The 20,267-nt window shown below is 68.2% G+C and overlaps 1 protein-coding gene across 1 annotated transcript; it reads left to right on the plus strand.

Annotated features, from left to right (window-relative positions):
- Positions 1–78: 78 nt before the first annotated feature.
- Positions 79–20,142, plus strand: AKT1 (AKT serine/threonine kinase 1). The gene is made up of 14 exons (XM_055418653.2): positions 79–306; positions 2,961–3,099; positions 11,991–12,119; positions 14,572–14,683; positions 14,757–14,904; positions 15,237–15,368; positions 15,450–15,515; positions 16,571–16,639; positions 16,757–16,882; positions 16,971–17,099; positions 17,177–17,391; positions 17,701–17,788; positions 18,754–18,856; positions 19,231–20,142. Exons 2-14 carry the CDS (start codon positions 3,054–3,056, stop codon positions 19,308–19,310), a joined length of 1,443 nt encoding a protein of 480 aa, XP_055274628.1. The 5' UTR covers positions 79–306; positions 2,961–3,053; the 3' UTR covers positions 19,311–20,142.
- The last annotated feature ends 125 nt before the right edge of the window (positions 20,143–20,267 follow it).

Consider the following 20,267-nt stretch of genomic DNA (forward strand, 5'->3'; position numbering starts at 1 on the left):
CGGCGGAGGCGGATGTGGGCGGGCGGCCGGGCGGGGCGGGCGCGGGGCGGGGAGAGGGCGGGCCGGCGGGGCCGAGCGCGGCGGGCGGGCGGCCGGCCCAGCGCAGCCGCGCAGCCAGCGCATCCCGAGCAGCGAGCCGGCGGCGGCGCACGAGCTCCGGGCCCGGCGGCGCGCGAGGCCCGCCCGAGCAGCGCCCGCCGCGGCCTCCTGCCCGGCCCCGGCCGGCCGGCCCGCGGGGATGCGGAGCAGCGGGCGCCGGAGGCCGCGGCCCGGCTAGGCCCGCGCTCTCGCCGGACGCGGCGCCCGGTGAGTCCCCGCCCGCCCGCCGCCCGCCGCCGGGGCCCGGATTTCCTCCGCGCGGCCGGGCCGCTTTGTTCGCGGCCGCCCGGGCCGGGGCGCGGGCCGCGCGCGGCCGGAGTGGAGGCGCGGGAGCAGGAAGTGGCCGAGCGCGGCCTGGGCGGGGAGGGCGCGGGCCGGGCGGGCGGCGGGGCGGCGGGCTCCGGCCCCGGCCTCCCGCATGACCTTGGGGAAGCGGCTCCGGCGGGCGAGGCCCGGGCCGGGGCGGAGGGGTGCGGCCGCGAGCCGGGGCCGGGGGTCCGTGGCGGCCGAGGGCTCCCCGGGCGCCCGGCCAGCGGGGTCCCGGCGCACACTGGGTTCTCGGGGGCCCGGGGAAAATACTCGACCCGTCTCTCGTTCAAGTTTGTGGGTGGGCCCTTGGAAGGGACTTCATTTTCCCATGGACAAAAAGTTGTCCGTGGTGGCTGGGTGCCCAGGCCCTCCCACAAAGGACTACAGCTTTTCTGGGCCCTGAGACTGGTTCCGGAGCTGGGTGGGTTCCGGAATGCTGCCCACCCATCCCAGAGGCTGGGGCTCCTGCCCCAGGTTGGGGGGATCCTGGGGCAGCTGGTGAACTTGGTGGGTGGGATTGGGTCCCGGCAGTGCTGGTGGACAGAGCTGGGGTCGTGGGCCAGAGGAGCCCCCCGATGTTCACCCCTGGCCCCCTCCCACCTTGCTCTGGCCACTCCTAGCTGCCCTGGGCCTCCGGTCCAAGTGAAGGGTGGGGTGCCTTGGTGGGGCTTGGTCCCCTCCCCCTAGCTGAACATCTAGTTCATAAAGCGGTGTTTTGGAGGCCGAGGAAAGGGACCTTTCGGAGCAGAGATTGTTATTTTTTTGGAAGGTCGTGACTTGAACAGTCATAGCAGTAATTCACCTTCGTGGTGAAGGCGCTAGCAGGACTGAAGCCGCGAAAGCAGAGGTCCCCTCCGAGCCACCCACCCTGTGGGAGGCAGCCCAGGCCCTGGTTCGGTGTGTACCTTTCTATGCAAAAGCACACCGCCCTGTGTGTGTGTGCAGATATATTTTTACACGCGGGGCTCTCGACAGCTGTTTGGCCCTGTCAGTAGCAGACCTGCTCGGCCCGTGGGGGTGGGGGCCCCAATGCAGAGGTCTTTGAGTCCAGCCCTCTGCCTCCAGGCCACGCCCACTTGAGTGTCACCAGAGCCCCCTGTGCAGCTCTGAGGCCCGTCCATGGTGGTCCCTCCTCCAGTCTCACTTGCCATGCCTGCCTGTGGGCCCGCTGAGGGGGGTCAAAGAGCGGCTTCCCTGTCCTTAAGATGCAAAGTAGAGAGTGGGGCCTCCTGCCATTCGAGGTTTAGCCCAGGATGAACAGTGCACAGCGACTTTCTCCAGGAGCCCAGTTAGGCGGGCTGTGGGAGATGCATATAGAAAGTGTGTATAGAAAGAGTGTATATGTATGTATGTACCACGTTGGAGATACTTAGGGGTGTGTGACCAGCCTGAGGGTCCCAGAAAGGAGTCTTTCCAGGCCTGCCCTCCTGAGTGCCCGACTGGAAGGGTAGTGGAGGACTGCTTGTGGGGAGAATGCTGTTTCCCAGGATGCCCAGAACTGGTGATGTGGGCACTGGGTTTTGAGGGGTGCCTAGGAGTTCGTCCAGCAAGGGAGCAGTGAGGTGGGCCACACAGGATCAATGGCCAAAGTGTCTGCTCACGAGGAGGCTGCTGGTGGGCCTCTGAAGGGCGGGTGCTGGGCCTCTGTGTTTGTACAGCCCCCCCCCCGCCCCCGGCCCTGATTTGTTGCCTCCTGAATGCTGTAATTATGGGTCTGTAACCACCCTGGACCGGGTGCTCCTCACAGACAGGGCTCGTCTGAGCCTCTCTTTGTGCCCAGCGCCCAGTGCCGAGCCTGGCAAAACCAGAGATGCCTGGTCCATGGTGGCCGAATGAATGAACCGGATTCAGGCTGGTGGGGGCGCTGAGGTTTAGGAGGGGCCTAGGGTTTCTCTGGGGTGGGTGTGTGAGGGGTTTCGTGTCACCCTGGAGGGCTCTGGCTTGTCTGCAGCAGCCGCCTGCACGCCTGGCCCTGCCTTCTCTGCACTGGAACTCCTCTCCTTCCCAGTCTGGGATGGAGAGGAGGAGGCCTGGGTCCTTCTCAGGAATGTCTGCCTCAGGGCAGGAGCACCACGGATGGGGAGACCTGGGTGCCCTCGCCAGGGGTCTGGGGAGGCCAGGCGGTGTGGACCGAAGCAGTCAGGGGGACTGCTTGGAAGAGAGGGCCTCTGCTGGGTCGGCAGGTTAGGGAGGCTGGGATATACCACGGGGGACCTTCTGGGGCCAGGGGTCATTTGTACAGAGGTCAGGGGAGGTGGGAATGGTCAGAGAGGGGGACAGAGCTCTGAGGGATTTGCGGTCCAGGCGGGGTGGTGATGGGGGGGTGGGGGGCCTGGCTCAGGGAGCTGTGTAAATGACTTGGGATCTGGAGCGAGGGTGGAAGGCTGTGCGGGGGGGCGACAGCAGCTCTGAAGGCTAAGGGGGACAGGTCGTGTGGGAAGGCATGCCTGGGCCGAGACCCCAGGTGCCATGGGCCTCTTGGACTCACCTGAGGCTCCGAGGAAGTGTTCCCGGGCCTAGCACAGCCTCATGCGTCCCTTTGCTTCTTCCAGAGGCTGTCGGCGGCCCGCTGGGTGCGGGGAGGACCCCACTGAGAGGCAGGAGAGTGAGGTCTGGGCCGTGTCGGCCGCGGGAGCCGTGGCAGCATGAACGACGTGGCCATCGTGAAGGAGGGCTGGCTGCACAAGCGAGGTCAGTGCCCGTGGGCGGCCAGGCTGAGGGCCCCGAATTGGGCCCGGGGCTGCTCGGGGGCTGGGGGCGGTCTGGGCTGTGGCTGTTGGGCCAGCGGGGCCTCCCTGGACTCTGGGAGCAGCCCAGGGGGGCGTCTGGGGCCGGACGTCCCTGCGGCCTGGGGGACACAAGTCCCACAGGGCCTCCTGGGTGGGAACGTGCACCCCAGGCCAGCGTGCAGCCCGTGGAGCGGCCGCCTGGCCGAGGCTGCGGGTGGGGAGAACCACCCGCTTTCCTGGAAGGCAGTGAGGCCTGGGGCCCGTCCAAGGCCTGGCGCACTGGCGGCCCAGGGCACTGCCTGAGGGCTCCTGAGGGCAGGGCAGGGCTGGCGGGCCTGGCCCGGGGCCAGTCTTGGCCGGGCTGTGGGCAGGAGGGGGCTCCGCACCGCCCAAGGCCTGGCGTGGGGCGGGCTCGCGCTGGTGCTGCCAGGCCCTGGCCCCTACCCAGCCTGCCCCCCGCTTGCCCATATGCCCAGGGAGGGGCTCTCGGGAAGCTGGTGGGATGGGAGCTTGGGCCTGGTCCCCTTGCCTTGAGGCCCTGTCTGCCTCACACCCTCCTGTCCTGTAGAGTCTGGACAGGCGGCCAGGGGGCTGGACAGGCTCAGTGTCGAGGTGTCTGAGGTGTTTGGGCAGGTCATGCTTTCCTGCTCCAGGCTGGGGGTTGGTTAGTCACCACCTGCTCCCCCAACTTCCCCTTCCTGCAGACCAGCTCCCTCCCAGAGCTCTGGCCACCCCACGCTAGCTAGCCACATGCCCCCCACTCCTCATGCACCCTCCGGGGACGGTGTCTCCTCCCACCTCAGCATCCCACAGGCTGCTGGTGGGGGACCTCAGGCACGGCTGGGCAGCTGGGGAGCCGCCCGGCGGAGCAGCCTGGGAATCACAGGGAAGACGGAGATGAGACTCCGGGTGCGGCAGGGGTCACGGATGCGGTCAGCGTGAGCTTTCAGAGCTCGCTCCGGCAGCAGCCGGGGGCACAGTGCTCGGCCTCTGAATGGAGGTGAGGCGGCTGCAGGGGCCTGTGGTCCGTGGCCAGCATCCTCGGGGCTTCCTGCAGCGGCCAGCCTGCTGGGTCCCCTCCCCCAGCGTTGACCCTTTCCTGGTCCCTGCCCCCGATCCCCGCCAGGTCCCGCCCTGTCTGCTCACCTCGTCGCCCTTTTCAGGGTCAGGTCTCGGCCTGCCCGGGTCCCCGTTCTCGCTTCTGCACCGGGCGGAAGCACAGGCACCCTGGGGCCCAGGGCCTCTAAACCCGTGGCAAGCGTTTGTCAACTGCCTGACCAGGGACTGACCTGGGAGACGCCCGCGGCTCAGGGTTGCCAGGGCCCGCAGCTCAGCTCCTGAGGGGTCCCCTGGCCAGCCCGGTTTGGGTAGAAGCGCCCTTCTGATGCCTGGGTGAGTCTGAGAGGGCCGCTCAGGGTGTGTGCCTTCTGGAGGGGCAGGGGGCGTCCAGGCAGCTCCCCGTCACCGTGTCCTTCTCCACAGGCAAATGTGTGGTGTCCTCAGGCCTTGATGTCCCCGTCTGTATGGTGTGAGCAGATGGGGGGCAGGCCTGGAGGGGTGGGCGCTTGGCCCCGGGGCGGAGTGCAGCCAGCCTCAGGCCTGACGGTGGTCTTCTGTCCACACTGCCTCTGGCTCACGTGCCCACCGGGCGGTGTGGCGGGGCGCACTGGCCTCTGTGGCCCAGGAGGGGCCGTGCCTCACGCGGGGGTGCCCTGGGTCCACGCCCACGGCCCTCCCCCAGTGCTCCTGGGGCCCCCAATTCGGGGCTGGAGGGCTGTGGCGGAGCTGTTTCTCGGGCTGTGGGGGGACTCGTGTTTACTTCCTGGGGGTCCGCAGGCAGGTGGCTCTGCACGTCCAGCCCCTCGCAGTGGGTTGGAGGAGGCAATGTGAGCTGCTCCTATGTGCTCCCACCCCCCTGCCCTGCCCCCACCTCTCAGGACTGGCCGGAGGAGGACGCCGAGCCCCGCCATGGGGTGGCTCTGGGTGGAGTGGGGGCTCGTGCCGGGAGTGGGCAGGGGGCTCCACCTTCCTCTCCCCATCTCCACCGCCAGGGGTCTGATTCTGAGTTGGGGGGAGGCTCTGACTGTCCTCCAGCTCCTCACGGACCCCCGAGTGCCCCCGCGGTGCCTCTTGTTACGGAGGTCACGGGGCTGCTGCGGGCCCGTGGGCAAAGGGCGAAGGCACTTTAGGGGGCGGGCAGCCAGGGTCCGTGTAGGACAGACCCCTGGGCCTGGTTCCTCTCCCTGCCCTTCAGGGACTGCATCACTGACACGCATGCTCTGGCCCAGAGCAGCCAAGAGGGCAGAGGAGAGCCTGCCTGGTGGCCAGTGTCCGTCCCCACCCCGCGGCACCCAGGCGCGGCCTCCGGGCCTCTGCATCCCCAGGCGTCCCAGGAGGCGTGTGACCAAGCTGCTAGGGGCTCGGAAGAACGAGGGTTGGGCTGAGTGGGGCTGCAGGGACCGTGGGCAGAGCTCCTGCAAGACAGCTGCACGTCCCGAGTATGAGTGGATGTCCCAGAGGTGGGAGGACTTCCTGAGCAAAGCGGGATGCCGCGAGTGGTGGGCAGATGCCCCCAGCCGTGCGTGGCACCCCCAGTGGCAGGCAGTTGCTGCTCAGCTCCAGCCGCAGGTGCTGGGGAGCAAAGGGCTCAGTGAGGCTTAGAGAGGCAGCTTTGCAAAGACTTGGTCTTCTGTGTGCTGTCCTGAGTTTTGAAAGTGAGCAGCATGAAAAAGCAGCCCTCCTCCAGGAGGCAGGGCTGCCTGGACTCGGCCTGCAGCCCAGCAGGAGCCCCCACGCCGCAACCTGGTGGGCAGGGACTGAGAGGCGGGCGGAGTGCCGGCCTGGGGCACGGGGTTCCCTGCCTGGGAGCCTTGCTGGGTCTGGCCCCCACTCCCTCAGTGAGATCCGCCTGGTGGGGGCCCTGTGTTCCTGAGGCTTGGGGTAGGGGCCGGGTCCCAGCGGCGCCTCAGGCCTGCCTCTGCCCCGACCCCAGCCCGTGGCTGGCCCAGACCTTTCCCTGGTCCAGGCCCTTGCCAGCTCGCTGAGCTGCTCCTAGGCCTCCTGGTGGGGAGTGGGCTTCTGGGCCGTGCTGGCTCCTCCCCCGCCCCCACCTCGGTCCTGGACTTCACCCGCTCCCTCCGCTGGCTCTGGGCCGGGGAGATGGTGGTCCGACGTGCTGACAGCCTCCCACCCACCACAGGCCTGAGCTTCTCACGGGGCGGGACTGTAGGGGTGAAGCCCGGCTCCCCTCGAGGAGGCCAAGGTTCTGCTGACCAGAACACAGGGCTTGTGGGCCCCCCAGGGTAGGGGGCTGCTCCCTGTGCTGTGCGCCCCAGGCTGGAAAGCCGGCCGAGCTGGCCCCCGGGCTCCAGTGTCTCTGCCCAGTGAGACGCGCCCAGCTTCCCTCCGCGTCTTGCTGCGGGGGCCGTGGCTTTGGTCTGGGTGGTCCCCTTGGGCCGCTCCGAGCAGACAGCCAACCCCAAGGGCCATTTCTGGAGAGGTGCCCCCAGCCCACAGGTGGCGACCTGGGGCTGGGGCTGGGGCTGTGGCGTGTGGCTGAGGCTAAGGCCTGCGGGCCGGTGTGGGGCCAAGCTTCCTGTTTTATGAGCGGGCTGAATTTTCCCTTCAAAACAAACAACAAAAGAGGAAGCTCGGGCGTCCTTGCGCTGGGGGTGAGGGGTCATCCCTGCCCCCACCCCAGGTCCCCAGACTCAGACACTGCCCGTCTGCTTCCTGGCCCCACGCTGGTGGGTGGGGAGGGCCCTGGCCCCTGGGAGTGCAGCCCGCGCCCCTACGGCGTCGGGGAGGGCATCCCGCCCGCCGTGGTCCTCCGGGGCAGCCTGGGTCAGGTCGCGTCAGGCCAGTTCCTAGAAGTGCGGTGGGTTGTGGGCATCCTCTCGGCCAGGCTCGCGGCCAGCAGCTGCCCCGGGGGCCTTGCGTGACTGCTCCCACGGGGTGGGTGCCCTTCGCGTCTGCCCATGAGCCCCCTGGGCGGGCCCCTGGCCCAGGCCTGGCCCCCCTGGCCGCTTGGCAGAGGCCCCAGCTCCAGCCCGCGTGTGCCCCACGCGGCCACACCCTCCCTGCCTTCCCGCCTGCGTCACTTGGCTCCCTAACCGTCAGAAATAACAGACTCCTGTCTCGGGAATGTTGGAATTGATGGGGGGTGGGTTACCTGTGCCTTTGCTCTTGCCGAGCCTGGGGGCCCCGGGGCGCTGGGTGTGCGCTTAGAACTGAGCACGCTGAGCCCCGGACTTGGCCCGTGGGGCCCACCTGCCCCGAGGCTTCAGTGGGGTCCCCAGGGTCGGGGGCCCCACACCGAGCAGACCTCAGAGGAGCCCTCTGGCCGTGAGGATGTGCTGCTCCACCCCAGGCTGGGGTGCAGGGTGGGTGGCAAACCTGAGTGGGGGGCTCTGAGGAGCTTGGAGGGGACGGGGCAGGGTGGGTGTGGCTGGGAGTGCGAGGGGGCAGGGCTGGGCGTGGGGGGGTGGGCCGCCGGCCACAGGGGAGCGCCGGGAGAGGGGCTGCAGCTGCAGGCGGCAGGCGGCTGGCTGGGGGGCGGCTGGGTGGCGGGGCCCCAACCGTCCTGCGTCCGACTCCTCTGCCATGCGGGTGCTGCGCTCTCCTGGGGGCGTGTCAGTGCGTGGAGCCCCTTGGCCTCAGGAAGGCTGGGCTTGCTTAGATGTTCCCTCTGAGCGGCTGGACCGGCGGGCGGGGGTCCGTGGGCGCAGGGCAGGCCCAGCTGCCCCCCCGGAGCCGGTGCCGCGCATCTGTTCACGCCCCTCCCCTTGTGCATCTCCTCTGCTCTGCCCTGGGGAGCCTGGCACCTTCCTGGGTTTGGTTGGGTCCATCCTGGGTTCTTGGCACAGGGGTGAGAGGTATGTTCCTGGGGGAATGTTCTGGAAACCCAGTATGTGCGTGCATGTGACTTTGGGCAACCCTGCCCAAGGGCCGGGGCCTGTGACCTACAGGCCAGCAGCTGACGGAAGAAGCTGTGGACTGATAGGCCACCGGGCTGCCCCTCCACCTCACATCCCAAAAGCGCGGGCCCCTAGACACCCCCGCGGCAGTGAGGCTGGGCGCCACGCAGGCCCAGGGCGGCGGATGAGGCCTGCTGGGCGGCCGCGCGGAGAACGTGAGTCCATGGCGGCCCCTGGGGAGTGGGGCTGCAGCTGCTCAGTGGGCGAGGTTTCTGAGTGAGTGGTGACGTGGCTCAGGGTCATCTGGCTGCTGGGGGACAGGGAGACGAGAGGCAGGGTGGTCGGTTGGGCAGGAGGCGCCGTGTCCCCGGCAGAGGCCCCGGGATGGAGCCAGGGGGGCAGCTCCGAGGCTGGGGGGGGGGCACCCTGGGGCCCAGTGCCGGCTGGAATTGCGCAGGCCGGGGTCAGGGCTGCCGCTTTCTCTGGCTGGTGCAGCGGGTGACGTGTGGTGCCCAGGGCGGAGGCGGGGTCTTCGGAGAGGGTGGCCAGGTGGGTGGATGTCCAGGCCGGGTGGGCGTGCAGGCAGGGCAGAGGTGGGCCATGGCTGGCAAGAGGCCCGGAGGCCCAGTGCTGCCCTGGGGCAGCGGGAAGCGGGCATGCAGCCCCTGGCTCCTCCTGCTCGGCCTCGGTGGGGGGCCCGGCGTGCCCCCTGACTGCGCCCCGCCTCCCCACGCTCCTCCGCAGTCTGTGCGCCGTGGGCCCTGCCCGCTTGATGTCAGAACCAGAGACTTCATGGCTTCTCAGTCAGCGTCTGGAAGCGGGCCTGGCCCGGCAGCGGGACCCTGACTCTGGCCCCGGCCGCCTCTCTGTCGCCTCGAGAACCCCTGTCTTGGGCTGATTCCCCCAGGAGCGGCTGGTCGTGATGCCCCCCCTTCTCTGCTTGTGGGCCACCCGGGCAGGCTCAGGGACCGTATGGGGCACACCCCTCCCCCCACCACCTCCGCTGGGCCGGGACCGGACGCCTGTCCTGTCCACTCCTCCAAACTGCCCGTTGTGCCCCCAGGAGGACCTCGTGAGCGCTGCGTCCCCAGGAGCAAGGAGCTGGTAGTGTGGTTTGCCCGGCAGACCTGGGCTCTGCTAGGGTGGGCTGCGCCCCCTCCCTGGCACCGGCCCTTGGTGTGTGCTGACCGTCCGTGGATGGGTGTCCTGCTGGTGGGACGGGGCCTGCGGATGTGGGGATGCAGCTGGGTGCAGGCCTGGCTAGCTGGGGCATGCAGTGGCTGTCAGTGGCCGATGGGTGTGGGGCGGGGGCAGCGCGCGGGGCGCGCCGTCAGCTGGCACCCGCTCCCCGGGCCTGCTGCGGCTCGCTCCGCTCTGGAGGAGCGGCACGGTGCCGCCTGGCCCCCTGCCAGCCGCCGCCTGCCACCCACCACTGCTGTGGCAGCGCGTTCATCCAGCAGTTTCCCCGAGAGCTGGGGACTCAGGACCAGCTCAAGGGCCCGTGCGGGGGGCTCAGAGGGGCCAGCGGCGGGGGAGGTGCGCCCATGGCAGGCCCAGGTACTGGGAGCCTGCGTGCTGCGTCCCCAGGGCCCACAGCTTGGATCTCGGCCTCTGGGTTTCCTGCCCGGGCGCCCTGACCCACTGTGCGCTGGGACCTGTGCTGGGACTCACACTGGGAGATGTCGGGGGCTGGCCATCAGGTTGAATCCGTCCTGTCCCCAAGCCGGTCCCTGGCCCGGCTGTGGGAGGCCAGCAGTGCTGGAGAGGGACCCCCCTTCCTGGGGGGTCCTGTAGCCGCTTCCTGGGGATGAGCTGGCGTGGTGGAAGGGCCCCCTGGCAGGCCGTGCATGGGGATGCTGAGGGGACCCCGCCCTGGGCCTCCCCGTCCGTCTGTCCCCAGCACGGGCTGCGGGTGTCTGTCCTGCTGTCCTCCCCTCATCGGCCCCCAAGTGTTAAAGCCTAGAGGTCAGCACAGTGTGGCCAGGCCCTGGGCCGGCGGCCCTCCCCGCGTCTTGTCTTGTGCCGAGCTCATTCAGATGCAGGCCACAGCCCAGGTCGCAGCTGGCGGCCCCCAGGTGACCGCCTGGCTGGACGTCTGCAGGCGGGAGCCTCCCAGAGACTGAAGAACGGGGTTTGTGTGTCTCTGAGCCTCGGCGCTGGCCTGCCCCCATGTCCCCACGCTGCAGCAGGGCTCCTGCTCCTCCTACGGGCGTCTGCGTGCTGCTGTTGGGGGTCCGAGGCGGGTGCGGGGAGAGGCCGTCACGTCCTCTATGGGCTGCCTGGCCCCCTGTAGTGCTCTGGGTGTGGGGCTGGCGGGGGGCCCAGCAGGCCTGCGGCCGGCCTTGGACCTCTCCTCCTGGGCCTGCCCCTGGGCTTCTCTTGGCCCGCTTTCTCCCCGCTCCCACCCGCCTGGGTCGGGTGGCAGAGCCCACACCACCCTGGCAGTGAGCTCATGGCGGGAGAGCGGGCGGGGTCCGCAGCTGGGGAAGGGGGTCTGAGGCTTGGGCTTTGAGGCTCGGGCGGGGGTGTATGGGGGTCCTGCTGGCCGCCCACGTGGGGCGCGGTGCTGGGGGCCCACGCTGGGCACGGTGGGGGCTGCAGCATTTGGTGGATGAAGATGGATCTGGGGGCGGCTCGGATGCGGCACGCATCGCTCTCCCAGCGCACTTAGCATCCCGGGGAGCGGCAGCTGGCGGGACGGTAGGCTCTCCATCAGGGGCCGACAGCTCCAGACTGGCGCGCAGGCGGGTGGGGTGAGCTGCGGGCGGGCAACGGGCAGCGGGTGGCCCCCAGCCAGCTCTGCCTCCCACCCCTGTCCTCCTCCCCTGGCGCTGGCACAGGCTGTCGAAGGGTCCCCAGCCACGAGACAGGAAGCACCGTGCCGGCCACCTCCCCTGGGGTTTGGGTCTCAGGACTGGGTGGGGACCCTGCTAAACGCTACCAGGGTCGGGGCAGGTCACTGGCCGCTTCCTGGGCCGTCCCGGGTGGGTCAGTAGTGTCTGGGCCTGGTGGAGACCCCTGCCTGCGATTCCTGGGGGATGGCAGGGGGTTCCTGGACGCCCCTGGCATCCCCCAGAGGCCCGGGGTGGGAGGGGGCTGCGGCGGAGGAGCGGGCTAGCGGTAGGGGTCCAGGCCCTGCTCGGCATCCAGGTGGCCGCGTCCAGGAAAGCCCGGCCCCCTCTGCTGAAGCGGGCATCTAATTAGTAAGGTCTCTGTTGTCGTTTAAACTCCTTGCTCGGCAAAATGGAAATGAAACATTTTTTCTGGGTGACAGTATGAAAAATGGCAGTCGCTGGGACGTCATGGAGGACATCTGCTCTGGTTTTCTGGCGCGAGCGCCCGTGTACGGCTGATGCTGCACAACTTGGGGGAAACTTTCCCGGGGACCTGGGTGACCCGTGGGCAGAATGCAGGGCCTTCTGGACCTGGCTTCATAGCAGTGCGCTGGGCACTCCCCAGATGGCAGGAGGGTCATCACGTGGGCAGGGGCTTCTGCTCTGAGTGCCCACCCTGGGGACCTGCTGAGGGTGGGCTCGCGTCTGCCAGGGGAGCCCGGGCGTCTCACTCTCGAGTGTGGTGCTGGACGCCCGGCTCCTAGAGGGCCCTTAGGACTGGGCCGGCCTCCATCAGGTCCAGGCGCCCACCTGACCCCCTTTCCAACACAGGCCGGGGTGGGCTCTCCATCAGAGGTGGGTGCTCTCCCATAGCAAGCCCCACCTGCCCACCCGGCCTCCACCCCAGGGGGAATCGGGGTCTGTGCCTGACCCTCGACCTGGGGACGAGGGTGTGTGGGCCCGGCGCGTGGCCCAGCGGCCCAGCCTCACCCCCTGCCTGCACTCCACCTGGGGGATCGGGGTCCGTGCCTGGCCTGGCCCAATCCTTGACCCTGGGGATGAGGGTGTGGGCCCAGCCTCATGCCTGCCCGCTGCATCCGCAGGTGAGTACATCAAGACCTGGCGGCCACGTTACTTTCTCCTGAAGAATGATGGCACCTTCATCGGCTATAAGGAGCGGCCGCAGGACCTGGAGCAGCGTGAGTCGCCCCTCAACAACTTCTCCGTGGCCCGTAAGTGCGAGGCAGCCGGGGGCGGGGGTCCCTGCGTGTCTGCAGCCCCTCATGGCACCCCGCTGCCTCGGCGTCTGGGCCGGCAGCCCTCGGGGACTGCTTTGTGGCTGGTTTTGGCTGCGGGGGTCTCTGAGCTGAGGCCTGGGGCTGTTGGGGGCGGAGTGCTCCCCCCGGAGGCGCTGACGGCCCCCCAGAGCTTCTCCCCAAGGCCCGGGCCCAAGGCAGCCGGAGCGCACTGGCTTCGGGGCCTCCGTCTTTCTGGCACAGGCTCTCAGAGGCCCCAGCCCCGCAGTGTGTGCCCACTTCAGCGGGGTGCGGGCTGGGGGGGTGCGGCACTGCCGGCCCAGGGCGTCTCAGGAGGCTCAATGGATGGGCACATTTTCTAAAGCAAGTGCTACTGCGACCTCGTGTATCTGCAGGGGGATGATAGGTGTGACTTTGCCCACAGCAGGGGGACCCAGGCGTGAGGACGGGTGGCCAGGCAAGGCCTCTAGCCCAGGGTGCTGTGCCCAGGGCTGGACTGGGACGCAGGCCTGGGGGGGTGGGTGAGTGATGGCTTGTTAACTGGCAGACCCCGGGGCCCGCCCACCTGCTGTTGGGGCGTGGAGCACAGTCCCGGTCCCACCCCGGGCTCCCTTGTAAAGCCCCCACCCTCCAGCTGGCTCTGCCTTCCCTGCTTCATGCCCTGGGAGCCCAGGGTCCGCCAGCTCCCCTACCCTGCGTCAGACTGGGGTTCTGGTGCAGGGTGGGGGGTAGCACCATGGCCCATTCCCTAGCCTCTGCGCCTGCAGATCCCCAGGTGGGGGCCGGCCTGCTCCCTGGGCTGTCCTGCCCGCCCCCACTGCCGTGCCTGGCCCGTCCGTGCTGCAGGGGAGGCCTGGCTGGGTGCTCCCTGGGGTGCTTTACCAGGGCCTGGCTCCCGTGAGCCCTGAACCCTCCTCCCAGGCTCCTCAGGCGTCAGCAAAGCAGGGAGAACAGCGGCAGGGGGAGGTCAAGGAGGCAGATCCCCCTCCCAGCAGCCCCGTGGCCGCGTGTCTGGGCTCCCCATGGGGCCACCTGGACTGGGCTGGGGGCTCCCTGGGGTGCTTTACCGGGGCCTGGTTGTCCTGAGCCCTGAACCTTTCTCCCAGGCTCTTCAGGCGTCAGCAAAGCAGGTAGAACGGGGGAGGGTGTGGGGGGAGACCAAGGAGGCAGATCCCCCTCCTGGCAGCCCCATGGCCACACGTCTGGGCTCCCCACGGGGCCCCCTGGGCTGGGCTGGGGGCTTTGGGCCTGGGAAGGATGCTCAGCTGGGCAGCTGCCACCTCGTGGAGGAGGAGGTCCCTTGGGAGTGTTGCCCGAACCCAGCGCAGGGGACTGTGGGGCCCATCGGGATACACGGTAGGCGGGCACCACCCAGAAGGGCTTCCAGCAGCAGGTGGGGCAGAGCTGCGAGGGAGGGCTGGGCGGCTCTGAGGGGCCTCTGCAGCAGGGGCTGCTCACTGGGGAGGCAGTCCCAGGGTGGGGGGCGAGAAGTCAGGCCCTGGGTGGGGGTCAACCCTCTGGGTCCTGGGGACTCCTGGTGGTCTCTGATGGGCAGAGTGAGTTGGAGGGGGGTGTGCGGACCCAGAAGGCTGGGTTTTCCTCCCTCCCCTGCCCTGGGTAGAAGCGGGCCCCCAGCAACACCCCCACCGAGCCCCCCGCCCTGGTCCCCAGCCTGGCAGACGGTTCCTTGCTTCCTTGCACTCGGCTGAGCCTGGCGGGCCCCTCACGGTTGCCAGGGCCTAGATGCTGGAATGTCGGCGGCCCCCGCACTGGCCCCAGGCCCCTCCTGCCTCGCACAGGCAGAGCTGAAACCCAGCCCCTCTCTGGGCCCCGGGCACACCCACGGCTCCTTTGCTGCAGGTGTGCTTGCATTTGGGGCACGCGTGCTCCAGGCGTGCGTGCGCTCCTAGGCCTGCTCGCCTGTTTCTACTGCTGCGTGCACCCAGGGCCGTGGGCAGCAGTGTGGGGAGGGTGCAGCCCAGGTGGCCTCTGGGGTGGACAGGCAGCCTCTCCAGAGGGTGTTATTACCAGCCTTCGTCCCCGGCCTAGCCCTGCACTGAGACGAGGTGGGGAGCCCACTGGTCCTCGTGTGGCTGGGAAAGGGCTGGGACGTTCCTGCTCGGGAAGCTGGGGAGCTCCTATCCTGGAGGCCTCCTCCCCACCGGCCCCCCAGGCCTCCCACACTCCTCCTGGGTGAGGGCTGTGTCCTGGGCAGCTGGGGAGCTCGGAGACCAAAGAATAGACTGTGGAGATGGATCCACCCAGTCACAGACACCCCGTCAGGGGCCCTGCCTGCCTCTCACCAGGGTCCCAGCTGGAAGGGGAGCTCTGGCCCCCTTTTACCGGGCGGGAGACTGAGGCTTGGGGAGGTCTGGCCTGCGGTGGGTGGGCCGGGATGCCGTGCAGACGGGCATTTGCCTGCCCCTAGAGTGCCAGCTGATGAAGACGGAGCGGCCGCGGCCCAACAGCTTTGTCATCCGCTGCCTGCAGTGGACCACGGTCATCCAGCGCACGTTCCACGTGGAGACGCCCGAGGAGCGGTAGGAGCTCGGGCGCCGCGGCCGGGGGCCTGGGCCCGGGCAGAGCCGGGCGCCTCACCTCAGCGTCCTGCAGGGACGAGTGGGCCACCGCCATCCAGACAGTGGCCGACGGGCTCAAGAGGCAGGAGGAGGAGACGATGGACTTCCGACCGGGCTCACCCGGCGAGCACTCGGGGGCTGAGGAGATGGAGGTGTCACTGGCCAAGCCCAAGCACCGCGTGGTGAGCCCCAGCCCTGCCCGGGGCCCTGCGGTCACGGCCGCCCTACACCCTGCCTCCCAGCCCCTGCACGGAGGCGGGGGAGAAACGCTGGGCGCAGGAAGGCCTGGGTACTGTCATCCTGTCCCCAAACTCCAGTGTTCCCAGTCGGGGCACACAGCCCTGCCATCTCCTTTGGGCCCTGGACCCCCAAGGAACATCCCCGCCCGCCTGCTTCCCCGGCCTCCATGTGCGCGGCCCCAAGGCTGCCCATGGAGACCCCAGCCCCCTCGGCCTGTTGGGCCGCCCGCAGTCACTGCTGCCCCCTTACCCTGGTGCCTGCACGCTGCCCTCAGACCATGAATGAGTTTGAGTACCTGAAGCTGCTGGGCAAAGGCACCTTTGGGAAGGTGATCCTGGTGAAGGAGAAGGCCACAGGCCGCTACTACGCCATGAAGATCCTGAAGAAGGAGGTCATCGTGGCCAAGGTGGGGGCCAGGCGAGGCCGGGGGCTGGGCTCTGGGCTCCGGGCGGGCCGGGCAGGCGGCTCAGCAGGGCCTGTCTTCCAGGACGAGGTGGCCCACACACTCACGGAGAACCGCGTTCTCCAGAACTCCCGGCACCCGTTCCTGACGGTGAGTGCCCACCATGTCCCCGGTGGTGGAAGAGTGGATGCGCAGCTCTGGGGACCCCAGCCCGTCCTCCCTGCTGACTGGGCAGGCTCAGAGCTTGGCTGAAGGTGGGCGGGCCTGCGGGAGGGGCGGCCGGCAGTGCCAGGTGCAGGGGTGCGGCAGGGGCTCCCGGCTTCCCTCAGTCCTGTTGAGACCCCGGGAGGCTGCACTCCCCACACCCACCCTCTGCACGGCCTTCCTCGGCTTCCCCTGGGAGGCTCCCAGCCGGCAGTCCCTGTCCTGGGGGAACTTGGCCCAGGAGGGATGTATGGAAAACCCCAAGCCTTCGGGAGCAGCAAGGTGTTAGCTGGAATTAGCTGCCCGGCCTGGCTGGCCCCGCTCCCAGAAAGTCAGCAGTCAGGCGACCGGGCCACTCTCCAGAGTCCTGTCCCCGGGACCGCTGTGCTCAGCACAGCGTCCTGTCTCCAGGGGATGCCTATCTAGAGCGGGGAGAGCCGAGGAGCAGTCAGGCTTCTGGTGCTTTTGTCCCTGAGATGTTTTCTCCTGAGAAGCGTTAGGCGTTAAGAGCAGACACTGTCCGCCCAGACTTACTCGTGAGCGGGGCTTTGCCTCCTCTGCTTCATTTTGCCCCTTCCCTTCCGTCTGGCCAGAGGATGGTGAGGAGAAGGCCAGGCTTTGTCATGCCCTCCACCCTCCAGTGGGCCACCTCAAGTCCTGCAGAGATCCGGACCTGCTCTCCTTGGGGACGCTTGCCTCTCTCTGGCTCTCCCTGGGGATGCGGGATGGAGCAGGGCATGGGGGGGGGTCCTCCATCTGTGTCTTCGTGAGCCGAGCCAGCGGGCCATCCCATCAGAAGCCTTTCTTTTGAAGTGAGGCTGCCTGTGGTTTGACGCATGAAGGCAGTGGGTCGTGTCCTGCAGGGGTATCTCCACATGGTCACTGGACCTGCAGCTGCTGGTCCTTGGGTGTGGCCTTTGGGGCAGCTGGGGGTCCCCTACTCCACAGGGCAGAGTCCCTGCCCAGCCGAGGGCCGGGTTCTAGCTCTGCTACCCTCACAGGCCCTGAAGTACTCCTTCCAGACACACGACCGCCTGTGCTTCGTCATGGAGTATGCCAACGGGGGCGAGGTAGGGCCTTGCCCCGGGGCGGCCCTCTCTGAGCCCTGGGTGCTCGGGGGCTGCCTCCCCACTCCCCGCCGGGAGGGTCTCTGCCCCGAGGCCCCGCTCAGGCTTCTCGTCCCGCAGCTCTTCTTCCACCTGTCCCGGGAGAGGGTGTTTCCCGAGGACCGGGCCCGCTTCTACGGCGCGGAGATCGTGTCAGCCCTGGATTACCTGCACTCGGAGAAGAACGTGGTGTACAGGGACCTCAAGGTGGGCGGGGCCGGGGCGGGGCCGGGGGGCGGGCGGGGAGAGCGGGGAGGCGCCCGGCGCCGGCTGAGCTGGAGGCCGACTCCTGCAGCTGGAGAACCTCATGCTGGACAAGGACGGGCACATCAAGATCACCGACTTCGGGCTGTGCAAGGAGGGCATCAAGGACGGCGCCACCATGAAGACGTTCTGCGGGACCCCCGAGTACCTGGCCCCCGAGGTGCGCCGCCGCGCCCGCCGCCCCGCGCCCGCCCCCAGGCCCTCCTGTGCCTCTGAGCCTGCGCCCTGCGCCCCCAGGTGCTGGAGGATAACGACTACGGCCGAGCGGTGGACTGGTGGGGGCTGGGCGTGGTCATGTACGAGATGCTCTGCGGCCGCCTGCCCTTCTACAACCAGGATCACGAGAAGCTTTTCGAGCTCATCCTCATGGAGGAGATCCGCTTTCCGCGCACGCTCGGCCCGGAGGCCAAGTCCTTGCTCTCGGGGCTGCTCAAGAAGGACCCCAAGCAGCGGTGAGCTCTGCCCCCAGCCGCCCTCCCGCTGCCTGTCCCCCGAGTGCCCAGCAGGCTGTGCTGGGGGCCGTGTGTGATGTCCTTGGCCTGGGCTGGCCCAGGCAGGGCGGCCCCTCATACCTGGTCAGGAGGACCCTGCCCGGCTGGTAGCTCCTGCCCACCTAGCGCCCTGCACCTACTGGACTTTGTCGTGGAAGGGGCTGCTCTTGTTATTTGCTGCCTGGCAGCCAGCCCCAGCCTGAGCCTTGGGCCCCGGGCCCCGGGCCCGGCAGGCATGACCGGTCACCTTGGCCTCCGTTTTGCCCCCAGGCTTGGTGGGGGCTCCGAGGACGCCAAGGAGATCATGCAGCACCGATTCTTCGCCAGCATCGTGTGGCAGGACGTGTATGAGAAGAAGGTGTGTGGGGCTGCGCCTCGGCCGGCACGCCCGCTCACCTGCACCTGCTCACACCTGATCCCACCTGCTCACACCTAATCCCACCTGCTCACACCTGATCCCACCTGCTCACACCTGATCCCACCTGCTCACCCCTGATCCCACCTGCTCACCCCTCACAGCTGCTCACACCTGATCCCACCTGCTCACACCTGATCCCACCTGCTCACCCCCCTGATTCCCACCTGCTCACCCCTCCCCCCAAGTTTGCTCCCCCCACCCCCGTACACATGAAGGGGCGGCTGTCGAGGATTGAGGCAGCGTGCTTTCTGCACACGTGGTTCTCTGCTTTTTGCCCTCTGTGGGGCCCACGACCTCCAGGCCCTGGCTGTGCCGGCCCGTGGCTCACAGACCCAGGAAGGTGGTCCCTAGGCTTGCGAGGTGTCTCTCCCCAAGCCCGCTTCTACCCTGTTGCCAGCGCACCCCTCCTCTGCAGGCTGTACGCAGCCAGCTGGACCTCTGTCCCTGAGATGGGCTCCCTGCCCCTGCCCCTCTCTAGCCAGGGTCCTGCCCCAGGGCCTGCTGCCTCCTGGCCCTGCCTTCTGAGGGCTCTGGCGCCAGCCCTGACCCAAGACCTAGCCTGCTAGTTGCTGCTAGTTCCCAGGCAGTCCTGCCCCCAGGCCAGGGCAGAGCACATGGGGGTCCTTGCTTCCTCCCATGAGCCTGGCCCTTTAGAGTTGCCCTCAAAGCTTGTGTTGTGGGCCCTCTGCAGCCTGACGCTACCTGGCCACTGATGCCCAGGGGGCCCAAAAGTGAGGTGGGCAGCCCCACAGATGGGTCCCTGAAGGGCGAGGTCCCTCAGGGCACCCAGGCGGGGAAGGCCTGGCCATAGGCTTGCCTCCTGGGTGGGGATCTGTGTCTGGGTCCAGGTGTGCCGGGCAGAGAGGAGCAAGGCCCATAACCCGCCCCCCTCACCCCCCCTGCAGCTCAGCCCGCCCTTCAAGCCTCAGGTCACGTCTGAGACGGACACCAGGTATTTTGATGAGGAGTTCACGGCCCAGATGATCACCATTACGCCACCTGACCAAGGTGAGGGTGGCCCTCCCCGCTGACCCCTCCTCTCGAGGCAACAGAATTCTGTTCAGCATTTTACTGGGTGGCTCCCTCTCCTGTTAGGGTAGAAGGCAGTGGCAACCCACTCCAATACTCTTGCCTGGAAAGTCCCTGGATGGAGGAGCCTAGTAGGCTGCAGTCCATGGGGTCGCTAAGAGTCAGACACGACTGAGCGACTTCACTTTTCACTTTCCCTCTACAGGGTGGGCGCCAGGGCCGCAGTCCCCCGGTCCCGGGATCATGGGGGCGGGGGCCACTAAGGCTGGTTGTGGCATCTGGGGGGGTGAGCCCTTGGGGCCTGCCTTGGTCTCCCCGGTGCCTGGGAGCTGAGCCACCCCTCCTGTCCGCAGATGACAGCATGGAGGGGGTGGACAGCGAGCGGAGGCCCCACTTCCCCCAGTTCTCCTACTCGGCCAGCGGCACGGCCTGAGGGGCCCGCTGGGCCGAGCTCAGGATACCGCCGTGGGTGGCCACGTACTCCGGACGACGCTTCGAGGATTGGGAGGAAGCCTCGCATGGAGGATCTGTATTTAATGTTTTTTATTTCTGGATGCATTTGGGTGGAACCACGCTGTCCTCCAACACGGATGGGGAGGTGCCCCATGCCGTGGGCAGGGCCGCCCGCACTAGGCGCAGAGTGCCCCTGGCCAGCCAGCTCAGGAGGAAGACGTCCTGCAGTTTCTCTTAATTTATTCATCCAGTTCTCCAGACGCGGCCTCGGCCTTTGGAACAGATTCCTGTAGGAAAACGAGGACTTCTGCAGCCGCGCGCACATGGGTCCCCATGGGCCCTGCCCCTGGACCCTCCGTCCGTTCGGCCAGCTGTCCCCGGCTGCCCGTCTCCCCTGACCCCGCAGCCTCAGAAGCCGTCTGGCTGTGGGGTGCTGGCCCAGCCCCCTCTTGCTCGGGGAGGGGCTGAGCGGAGGCTACAGGAGGGCGGCCTCCACGATCGGGCCAGGCTGGGTACCACCTGTCACTGTCTGCGTACTGGGGTTTCTGATCTCAGGAGAAAGCCCTCCCTGTGCCCCTTTCCCACTGGGACCGTCGCCCCGATGGCTCCCCTGGTAGCGCTTGTCCTTCTAGAAGCTTCACTCCCGCTGTCGCCCTGGCCCTGCCGGTGCCCTCTGCAGGGGCCATCGCTGTGCCCTGTGCGCCCCTGGCCAGACGCTGCGCTGCACCAAGGCGTTTTTTTATACTCAACTTTAGTATTTTTACTATTATGAGACTTTCCCTCCAAATTCTTCAATAAAAGTTGCTTTTCAACTCTGTGGCTCGTTTCGCTGGGTGGCGGCTGGAGGCGCATGTGGCTGACCCCCTGGCAGGGTGCACCTGGCCTTCCTGCACCCAAGGCAGCCGGCCTGGAGGCCCGGGAATGACTTGGAGGGAAG

Source organism: Moschus berezovskii, chromosome 21 (assembly GCF_049115385.1).
Source record: "Moschus berezovskii isolate FMDL1 chromosome 21, NW_MosBer_1.0, whole genome shotgun sequence".
Taxonomy (NCBI): domain Eukaryota; kingdom Metazoa; phylum Chordata; class Mammalia; order Artiodactyla; family Moschidae; genus Moschus; species Moschus berezovskii.

Excerpts from the sequence above, each read along its gene's own strand:
- AKT1 (XM_055418653.2), top strand. The coding sequence starts at position 3,054 with ATGAACGACGTGGCCATCGTGAAGGAGGGCTGGCTGCACAAGCGAG. Across the intron at positions 3,100-11,990 it reads GGGCTGGCTGCACAAGCGAG|GTGAGTACATCAAGACCTGG; the intron begins GTCAGTGCCCGT and ends CTGCATCCGCAG. Across the intron at positions 17,392-17,700 it reads AAGAAGGACCCCAAGCAGCG|GCTTGGTGGGGGCTCCGAGG; the intron begins GTGAGCTCTGCC and ends TTTTGCCCCCAG.